At 37.5% G+C, this 11,149-nt stretch overlaps 1 protein-coding gene across 1 annotated transcript; it reads left to right on the top strand.

Annotated features, from left to right (window-relative positions):
• Window positions 1-8,517: 8,517 nt before the first annotated feature.
• Window positions 8,518-10,393, top strand: LOC116254482 (aquaporin PIP1-1). Its single transcript, XM_031629891.2, has 4 exons — window positions 8,518-8,934; window positions 9,010-9,305; window positions 9,708-9,848; window positions 9,984-10,393. Exons 1-4 carry the CDS (start codon window positions 8,601-8,603, stop codon window positions 10,077-10,079), a joined length of 867 nt encoding a protein of 288 aa, XP_031485751.1. The 5' UTR covers window positions 8,518-8,600; the 3' UTR covers window positions 10,080-10,393.
• The last annotated feature ends 756 nt before the right edge of the window (window positions 10,394-11,149 follow it).

Here is an 11,149-nt window from a genome sequence, read left to right as displayed (position 1 = left end):
CAAATCTACATCACGTGAGACTTACTGTTTCAACCATAGTCCCAAATAACGTTTCGGAGTTATAAACATGAGGTTTTTCTTGTGTATAATACGGCAAGATTGAAAAAATAAAAAAAAATAGAGAAAATAAGGTAAATTTGAAGAAAAATTAAAAAACTAAAAAATGAAGAAAATAAAATAAGTGAGAAACTAATAACACAAACATCAAGAGATAGGTAGATTTGCAACAAATAAAAAAAAATAAAAAAAATAAAAAGTGAAAAAAAAGGAAAAAAAGCGCATTAAAACATGTTTTTTCGTTTTTAACGTTTTTTTTCAAAAGATGCATTATGTTGTTTTAAACGGTCATTTAATTTATCACGTTTTTTTCGAAAAAAAAATGTGTTTTCTATGACTATGGTTTAAACAAATAGTTGGTGCATGCTACATGTTAAAAACTATGGATTTGAGGACCGCTCAGATTTGCGAACAGCGCATGCGCCCTATATGGAATTGACAAATGATTTTCCACAACAAAGCATGAGAGCTGGTTGTGGCTAGCTTGCATTATGATAACCAAAGATTCTTAGGTTTGGTTCTCATGTAAAGGACCATGTTTGCATGGCTGTGTTTCATGAGTTTAATTAGTTTTAGATGCTTTTGTCTTGAGGATGTCAACAAATCAGATTGGAATCGGATATGCTCTTTACTATACCCGCTTTTTCATATATTCAAATATTTAGATTCGAATAATGAAAAAAAAATGACATGAATCTGAATCTAAAATCCAATTTCACAATCCTAATCTGATGTGAATCCGATTTTTACATTCATATGATAGTTTTGTATCAAAGTTTTTTCAATAATAAGTTCATATATTAACGGCACATTATTAATTGTTTTGATTCCTAGTCTCTTAGGTACAAAGCAAATTATCAAAGTACATTTGGAAAGTGAACAGGTTTCACAGCTACAAGAATTTGAGTGTTTGATTATTTTGGATTTAAAGTCCACGGATCTGATGTAGATTGTACATGGCATGTTTCGCTGATGTAGTAAAAGATCAATGAAAATTTCCTAGTTCATATCTGCACTTAAAATCCTTGTTTTAGTTTCAAATCAGAGGGGGAAGATCTGAATCTTAGATTAAGAATTCTAGAATCCTGAGGACTTTAGATTAGGGGCAATCAAACACCCCTAAATTCAGATTTTCAGAATGCTTAGTGTAAAAGACTCAGCATAAGCATAATTCTAACTTTTTCTAATGCAAACCATGAAGGGATTTGATTACTTTGGATTTTATATCTCAGGTTCTGACTTAACATGGAGCTTGTTTTGAAACTATACTTTTAACAAACTATGGACTTGAAAACTATGAATTGAGATATTAATTCATAAATCTCAATTCAGATCTATGAGTTTCGGGATCCAAGGTTTATAGATTCATGTTGTAATATTTACATCTTTTCAAACGTGGGTTTCATATTCTCCAAAAACATTAAAAAGGACTAAGATCTTATGACCATGAATCTAAATAAACCATGCAACCAAATACAACCAAGGTTCTAAAATCTGCATACTACATTCCCCTTATGGTCCGGAGTTGCTTTTGGTATATCGAGGTGACACATTCGCTATACTTCAACTTACATATGGGTACCAGCTGCATTTTGAGGGTCGAAATAGAGACTGGTCGTCTACCAACTCCCACCCTGATAGTTGTGCCAACCGCCTCGTGAATCAAAGCATCTTCAAAAACTTCTCAGAATGAAGGCTGTTTTTTTTTTTCAACTAATTAAAGCAAGAAAAAGCTACAAATAAGAATCCACTTTCTACACTAGCTAGATCATTCTAGCATATCCTGATCTCATCTAGGAGCGGTGTCAGGTCCAATGCATGTACAATCAGGGGCGGAGCCAAGGGGAGGCCTGCATAGGTCCTGGCCCCACCTCAAAAAAAAATTAAAACAAATTACATGTAAATTTTAGAAAATTTCATTTACTCTATATAAAAATTTAGAAAAATGATATTTGGGCCCTAGTCAAAATTTAGAAACTTTAATTCGGACCTCTCATGACAAATTTCTGGCTCCGCTCTCATGTATAATACTCTTTTTAGAGTCCGTTTTTCAAAATGTGATTGTTTAAACTACACTAAAAAAGGCCGGACTGCTTACTAATAATACACCATATTTAAGGCATAATTGTACACTTATTTTCTTCATATTAAACATTGCACAAGGGTTTATGTTCATCCTCACCAGGCCCATAACATGTGCAGATTGGGACGACCAGCTTGGCCAAGTGGGCCTATGTACGCTGCTGTGCTGGACCTGGGCCATGGTCTCGAACCCGGCACGGTCACGGCCAGCCTGGACCAAGGTGTGACAGCTTCAAGCCCAATCCAAGAATGCCGATTGCCAACCTGTATTTTCGTCTCTACATGTCATCCTAACGTGGCTTGGCTTCCTTTCGACAAAAGGCTGAATCATCTGCTTCCGCGGGGCCGGATCAGAGCCATGACCTGTCTTAACTAGGCCTAACTGATTCCCGAATTCAGATCCAAATATGGATTTGGATAGTAAATCCAAACCCAGGTATTAACTTGTGGGTCATAATAATCAAATTATTCACTAGTTTATGATTAGCAGAAATGAAGCTTCTCGGCCCACCCAATCCCAGATCGACACTTGTGTCCCCGCAGTCCATTGTCTAGCTCGTTCGGACCGCTTACACGTGTCATCGACAACTCCAGCCACACCACCCAGAGCACGACATTTCGATAATCTGTGTGTCTATTGGGCCGCCGAGGACACGTGGCAGATACCAACCGGCTTATTCTAAGAAAATAAAAAAAAATTGCCACTTAATTGTGATTATTTCTGATAGTCCATGATTAGGTAAGGGGCGGTGGAAGTCGGTTGTCTCAAGGGGCCGGCAAGCAGCTCCCTTCTCATTTTCTTTGTCAGCACCAATGAGTTCTCTCTCTCTCTCTCTCTCTCTCTCTCTCTCTCTCTCTCTCTCTCTACCTGCCAACGTAAATTTTTAGTAAAAAAAGATAAATCCTTAATTTTGAAAAAAAAAATGTTAACTATGACTTTCACCAAGAACAGAAACTACAACTGTGGAATTTTGACTCTACAATTGAGGATGGCTTGTGGATGAATTCATAAATTAAAGTCTTCGTATTTGTTAAAAAAAATCTAGAATAATAAAATCATAATTTCACTTCTTAGAGTGAGACTATAATTCTGGAATTTTTTATTCTACGATGGGTCTATATTCTAAAATTAAAACTGTTTGTTTAACTATACAATCTTTATTTTTTGAAAAAAAATGAGAATAACAATTGTAGAGAACATGGCATCTAAAATGAAATTGTGCAATATTTCGGGTCGAACAGGCAAAATGAACTATGAACCATAAACAAATGTTTCTTTAACAATATATAGAATTTTAATTTTTAATCATTTGACAACGACAGAACTTAACAAAGAAAAATATTATCAAAAGTGGTCATATTGGTCCATGCCATGGGTCCCACCTGACCGAACACGCCGGGTCTCCATCTAGCGAAGGACACGCGTGTGGTCAATAATCAATTGTCGGATTAAAATTAACCTAAATTTCTGGGAGAGAAGATGAGATAACACTCATTGAATGCAATACGGCACTCTTAAATTGTTTTTCCTTTTAATTACAAAAATTATTTTAATTATACTTTATTTAATTACAAAAATACCTTTATTTATACTTTTTTTATTACAAAAATACATTTAATTACGTAAATATAAAGAAATTTCATGGTTGAGTCGGAAGCTGGTAGAAAGCCGGATGTTAGTTAAACATAGGCTTCAGATGTGGGACATTGACACTTGTAGTGTTGTATGCTGTTCATGTGCGAGATTTCTTTTGTACTTAAATTAAAAGTATTTTCTCGCCGGTTATTTTAAATTTACCATGGTTCAACTCGTAAAAAAAAACAAAAAAAAAGATAGAAAAGCAAAAAAAATTGTTGAGGCGTGCTTGGAATATGACTCATGATCCACTTCCCATTGACTTTGATCTTCTGATTATACTAAAAGCAAAAAAGAAAAAGAAAAAAACAACTTATATTTGGTAAAATCAGGTTTTGCAAAAAATTGGTGTTTTTAATTGTTCTCTTAAACTTGGTTTATGATTTCGAGTGAAAAAGTGAAAGAGGTTTTCTTTTTTTTAAAAACACCAAATTGGATTTTTATGCTGATCGAACTGAATCATTACTACATTTCCGCCCATTTTTTCCATTCGATTTTTCTATTCTTTTTTTTTTTCTTCTTATTATACTCTAAAATATAGATATGCATTTACCAATGTCATTGTGCTAAAATTAATTTAAATGCTCTTGGTAGTTAAATGGACAACCATTCTCCAAGAATAAAATGTAAAAAGTTTATTCCATGTAAAATTATCAACATATTCACGCGGTTTATACCATGATAATTTTACTTTTCACATTTAGAACATGCGATTTGTTATAACTTTCCAACAATTATTATGGTAAAAATACAAAAACTAACTTTAATCCATGGCAAATAGAATACCATATAACAAAAGTTATCATTTCGGTAGATTGAAGAATGTGATTGTATTCAACATTACAACTTTCTAACAATTATGATGGTAAAAATATAAAAAAAATTATCTTATATCCATCACAGATAAAATACCATATGACAGAACTACCATTCGTCAGCACATCAATAACGACACAAAGCAACGCCTGAGATGTAATTTTCAGGGGCAAATTCGTAGGACTAAATTTCCAACGGCTCGCTCCTGCTGGTGGGGCCCAGGGGGAGCAGTTTTCCGAGCAGAGGGACCAAAGGTTTTTGGCGTCCATCTTAGCTGGCATTCGTACCCCGTCGCTCTCTCTCAACGGTCATAATTGAGGGTGGGCTTCCGAAAATAAAAAGAAAAAAAATGAAAAGATAAATAAAAGAAAAAGGAGGGTGGGGTCCACCACCCATCAGCCTCCTGAGTGGCATGTGGGGCGGTGGTGGGGCGTGGGTCCCACAGGAAGAAAAGAAAGAAGAACGACGAAACGGCTTTGTTGCTTTCACTGTTTCTCTTCACGCCTTTCCTCTTTACTTCTACCACCGTTTTGCCTCTAAATGAAATGTCGTATAAGGCGTGTTTGAATGACGATCAAATCCGAATGATAAGAGAATTGGAATATGAGAGAAAGTTTGGTGGTTTGAAACTTCAATTTAAAAATAAAACTTTTAAGTTCTAGGTTTTAGTTTCTTAATTCTACGAACAAAGTTGCTTTTTTTGTTTGTAATTTAAATTTTTTAAAAAATTTGAGTATTTTGATTTAAATTTGAAACACTAACTAGAAAGTCTTACTTCCACTAATGCTTTCATCTAAATGCTATTTTAAAAATGTCCAAACTAAATGACCAATTTTTACATATAATCTTTTTTTCAAAAAAAAAAAACTTTATTCACAAAAATTGAAGAAAAAACTGGCCAACTAGTGGACTAATGGCGCTCGCTAATTCTCAAAGGCTTCTAGAAAGAAACAATGAACTTGTGACTTACAAAAAATTGCATGTCTTTATCTCCTTTGAATACATGTTTTTCATCATCCAACTCAGTAGTGTCTCACTTTTCATCCAAATCTCAAAGTAGTCTTGAACTTCGCCATGAGTTGAACTGATTTATTATAGAGTCATTTTTGTCTTTTATTAAATAATATTTTTTGAATTTCATTTTTATCCTGATAAAGGGTAATTGGTTTACCAGTAAGGGTACTTTTGTCATTTCCAGCCCTAAGCAACAGTCTTCGATTTACACGTTTAGCACATAAAAATCGCTATAAAAATGTTTAAGTTGATGTAATTGAAAAGATCACCTGTGATTTCAGCGGCTTTTTGTAATTTTTCCATTTTATTATATTTCAATATAGTACTGTTCAGTGTTCGAGACATTCGTGCTTAAGATTTTCCTTTGTGAGCTTTTCAAAGTTTCAACTTCCTCGATTACGGTCTACACTACTGGAAACCTTCAACTTTGTTCTCTCAACGGTTTTCTCTAGTTCCGTCACTGTAGGTATCACCGCCCAAGCGTTTTTCAAATTATTTTAAATTCAAGGCCTAAACGTGAAAGTAGCAATTATATATTTAAATGAATTAGTTCGAGAAATAATTCCTAAGTTCTGGACCACGAAGATCACGTCCATAAGAATAATGATAAAATAAAATTATAGCTTGTGACGTGCAACATGGTGCCCGATACATTAAATCGAAATAATTTGCAAAAAGAAGTATTGAACCCATTGATTTATTCTAGATGTTAACATCAAACAATATTAACCACAATCTGAATCATCACATCAAATCAAATGCGACGTGACAGTAAGGGATTGTTTGACAAATATAACACTTTGTAATTATTCCACGATATTACCGACAAAGTTTGAAACAAAGTAATGAACACCTAATTCTAGTGTTCTCTGTTAATCTTTGACATAAGTTTATGAAACACTCACAAAGTATTCCAACTGCCAAACAACCTCTTATGGTTTCTGCCAAGTTGTTTTGCATCTAGAGCTGAGCTCTAAAAAGTAACCTCCACCTTCACATACATGAAGGTAAAGATTAAAACACGACAAGCAAATTGCTTTTGATCCTTATTCTATATGATTTGTGAAATTGAAATTAGGGTATTGTGTTAAGATTTGAGATCCACACTGCTTATTAAAATTCAAGGATGTCGTCTCATCGAGAAGAATAAAAGAATCAAATACACAAGAACACAAAGATTTACGTGGTTCAGAAACACGAAGACTCTTTCTAAATCTATGGTAGCGTTAAAACCCGTATTACTCAGAACAAGAACGGAAATATGAATATGAGGGAACACTTGTGATAGTATACAATTACTACAATACCCTTGACCACCAAATTTTCGCGATCAAGGCTCCGCGCTCGTCCAACATGTCTATGGTCTCAGATCACCAACCACCCAATAAATAAATGCGGTCAAAAGCTATTTTTTTCCTTTTCCCTCTTCTCATTTACTTCTTACTTCACCTACTCTTTTACTTCCCCACTTCCACATTCTTTTCATCTTGCCTTTTGGAGAAAGATGTTGGAATGATAGATCTAAGCAAAAAAACAAACACCATTTAGACTTAAAAAGCATCCAAACAGGATGCATTTCCTTTTTGAAAAGCAAAACAAATAGCCTTGCAGCTTTGCCCATTGAGTTCAATCAATGAAGACACCAATGGAACAAAGAACAGCCCTGCAACCAAGGATTCTGCCTACAACCCCTAGCTATAAAGATGACCCACTTTTGTCCACCTGCTCGATCGAGTGCGGGTATTATTTGTGTTTTCTTGTTCAACTACATGTGAAAAAACAGTAAAAGGATCGAACTATATGCAGCTTTTATATATATATATCTTTGCAAGTAGTCTTTGAACAATGAAGAAAAAGACCATAAATGCTGTATATTCCAATTGTATGTGTCAGTTCTTGTTATTGAATATCACTCACGTGCACATACGCCCACACACAGACACCTACATGCAGGCATGAGCATGCGAGAGGACATGGCCCTTAACATTGTTAGGGTGAAGTCACTCTTTCTTTCTTTTATCTGGGTTCATTGCGGACCTGAGTAACTTATGGTGTACCCTTTAACCCAAATATCATATAACTATCCTTCACATCATCAGCTAGGGGTGAACAACAAATCGAGGTACTCGAGCTTGACTTGTTAAAGTTTGACTCGTAAACGAATTCGAGCCGAATCATTTGCTTAACGAGTCGAGTTCGAGTTCATGAGTCGACTCGTTCAAATAATCGAGTTGAGTTCGAGCTCAACACGTAACTGTGGAGCTCGAACCTTAATCAAGTTTGTTGAGCCATAATCAAGTTGATATATTCAAATGAGTTTGCGAGTTTGTCAAGCCTTAATCGAGTCGTAACTACCAAGTCGAGCTATTTTCGAGCTTGAGCCAAGTTGAACTGGAGGTTTTATTATTCGAGTGGAGATGAAAATGACTGAACTCAACCAGCTGACTCAACTCGTGTTCACCCTTATCATGGAGAGGATGTGGATTCACACGGTGGACAAGGTTTCCTATGGAAGTAAATAAAGTAGGTTGATAATGCAAAATAACCTTAAAAAAAAAAAGAGCGATAGTGGGCATAACTTTAAATATTCGTTTAATTCAGATTACCAATATCTCGTTTGTCTCGTTGGACGAAAAAGCAGGAATGCTTTTCTGGTTTTCACATAACGGGCAGATATTAAATACAAGAAGACAAGATAGGATGTGTCCTCCTTTGCTGGTTTTTTTACCGGCGGTACCAACTGAAGGGGAAAAAGCAAATTTACGGCGTGAGGAAAGTGAATTTAACGTCAACATAAAAACGGTCATCAGGTTGACAAAGCTGGCCGCGAGTTAAATTATCGAAGGGTGAGGGCCCCACGACACTTCGGGAGAGTTCAGTGGCCTGCTCCTATAAATAAAGGCCATGTGCGCCATGGCTATCAGAAAAAGCAGGACAGTGAGAAGAACCAGAGAGGAGAGAAAGAAAGGAAGAGAGGCTTGTGAGGAACAGGATCATGGAGGGGAAGGAAGAAGATGTTAGACTCGGTGCCAACAAATTCTCTGAGAGGCAGCCGATCGGAACGGCGGCGCAGAGCCAGGACAAGGACTACAAGGAACCGCCGCCGGCGCCGCTGTTCGAGCCCGGCGAGCTCCAGTCATGGTCCTTCTGGAGGGCGGGGATAGCGGAGTTCATGGCCACCTTCCTCTTCCTCTACATCACCATCCTCACCGTTATGGGGGTGAAAAGGTCCAACACTGGTCTGTGTACCACCGTCGGCATCCAGGGCATCGCTTGGGCCTTCGGTGGTATGATCTTTGCCCTCGTCTACTGCACTGCCGGCATCTCTGGTATAGCAATCATCTCCCTCTCTATCTCTCTTCTTTGATCTCTCTCTCTCTCTCTCTAATGGTGGCGGTGAACAGGTGGGCATATAAACCCTGCTGTGACGTTTGGACTGCTGCTGGCGAGGAAGCTGTCGCTGACAAGGGCAATCTTCTACATGGTGATGCAGTGCTTGGGGGCCATCTGCGGCGCTGGCGTCGTCAAGGGCTATGGTAGGAGCCTGTATGAGGGCAACGGCGGTGGTGCCAACAAGGTAAACGCTGGCTACACCAAGGGAGACGGCCTCGGAGCCGAGATCGTCGGCACCTTCGTCCTCGTCTACACTGTCTTCTCCGCCACCGATGCCAAGAGAAACGCTAGGGATTCCCATGTCCCTGTAAGCCATCTTTCTCTCTTTCTCTCTTAAATGTAAAAAATAATGCTGTTTAATGCCAGGGTTTCTTTGTCGCTTCAGATTTTCTTTTGAAAACAACCTTTAGCATAGCCAAGAAATATACTATTCTTCTTTGAATCTCTTCCTTTATGGCCTGACATAGAGTTGTGATGAGAAATTTTTAGCTTCATGGGAGATTTCTTCTGTACTGTCTACCTTCTCCTTTTTTGGTGTCTTTTAAAGTTAAGGTTTTCTTTGGTCGATGATGAGAAATTTCTAACCTCATGGGAGCTTTGAAATTCTTTCTACTGTTCTGTTCCCTCCATATTCTCAAGTCCCTTTTTGGTTTTTCATGTGAAAGTTTTCTTTGGTAGATTCTGTCTAATTAGAATGTTCTGCGAACAGATCTTGGCTCCTCTGCCAATTGGGTTTGCTGTCTTCCTCGTCCACCTGGCCACCATCCCCATTACAGGAACCGGCATTAACCCGGCCAGGAGTCTGGGAGCTGCCATCATCTACAACAAGCCCGATGCCTGGCATGACCATGTAAGCGTTTGGTTCCTTCTCTCCTCTGATTCTCCAAAATAAGATGCAGAAACGCACAAGAGTAGATGTCTTAATCTCATCTTTCCCATTTTTGAGAAACTAACAAAAGGCCGGTTTATTTTTGTATCTTTTCAGTGGATCTTCTGGGTCGGTCCCTTCATTGGTGCAGCCCTTGCTGCCATCTACCACCAAATTGTGATCAGGGCCATCCCTTTCAAGTCCAGGCCATGAACTCTCAGCGCCACCACCATTGAGCTGCTGCTTTCCATCTAAATTGTTCTTGTTTTTCCCTTTCTTCTTCTGTACTGTTCATTTTGAGGACTGTCAGTGTAAATCATCGTCTTCTCCCTGTATCCCTCTGTGCTTGTTCCTGTAGCTACTGGGAGTCGCTTTGCCCTCAGTCAAATCGCGTATGTACATCAATAGATACGTGCGTCTGTGTGCCATTTCCCTTGCTTCGACTGCTGCAGCCTGCAATAATTTAAAATCTGTATGGACATGGAACGGAGCATCCATTGAATCAATTTCTTTTCTCCTTGCTGTTCTTTTCTGCTTTTTCTCCATCTCCTTTTTCCTGCTGGTGTACCAAAAGAGTCCAATGGCAGGCGTGCCATTGTGTAAGCTTTTCGCTGCTCCACGTGAAGAAAGTATACGATAGTGCCGAGGACAGCACAGTGGTAGTAGTTGAAGAAATGATTCAATGATCGAGATGCTCTCTCTCTCTCTCTCGGGAAACCCGCCAAATTGCCATGGATATTTTGTCTTTGTTCTGTATTTGCAGAGGATATGGATGAGGTACAGGCTAGAGCGGCATTGAAGGCAATAGCTGGCCGTTTGATTATAATAATTGTGGGGGTCCAGAACCATGTTGGGGAGCCTAGCCATTATTCAAGTGTTGGCAAATATTCTTTCTAAGTCCCTGAATTATTGGCGTATATTCGGATCTTATCCGGCCAGTTCATGCGTTGTTTTATATATATATATATATATATATATATATATAATAGCATAGTTTAGGATCTTATCTGGCCAGTTCATGGTCTGTCGATTCGAACATACGCTATATATATATATATATGGGAAGATTATATATATATATATATATATATAGATATATATATATATAGGAAGATTGAATGATGATTCCAGCGTTTAAGGGGTCCTTCAACTATTAATAAGAATGGATAGATCTATAATGATTGTGGTTAAGTAAAAAAGGTATAAAAAAACTGATAGGTGATTATAATGATTGGTTAAAAAAAAAAAAGTAAAAACAATTACAGGTATTCTTATCATTTAGT

Source organism: Nymphaea colorata, chromosome 5 (genome assembly GCF_008831285.2).
Source record: "Nymphaea colorata isolate Beijing-Zhang1983 chromosome 5, ASM883128v2, whole genome shotgun sequence".
In the NCBI taxonomy this organism is placed as follows: Eukaryota; Viridiplantae; Streptophyta; class Magnoliopsida; order Nymphaeales; family Nymphaeaceae; genus Nymphaea; species Nymphaea colorata.
Note: the sequence above shows the minus strand (reverse complement) of the source record. Positions and strands in the feature narration are given on the sequence as shown.

Excerpts from the sequence above, each read along its gene's own strand:
- LOC116254482 (XM_031629891.2), top strand. The coding sequence starts at position 8,601 with ATGGAGGGGAAGGAAGAAGATGTTAGACTCGGTGCCAACAAATTCTCT. Across the intron at positions 8,935-9,009 it reads CTGCACTGCCGGCATCTCTG|GTGGGCATATAAACCCTGCT; the intron begins GTATAGCAATCA and ends GGCGGTGAACAG. Across the intron at positions 9,306-9,707 it reads CTAGGGATTCCCATGTCCCT|ATCTTGGCTCCTCTGCCAAT; the intron begins GTAAGCCATCTT and ends TTCTGCGAACAG.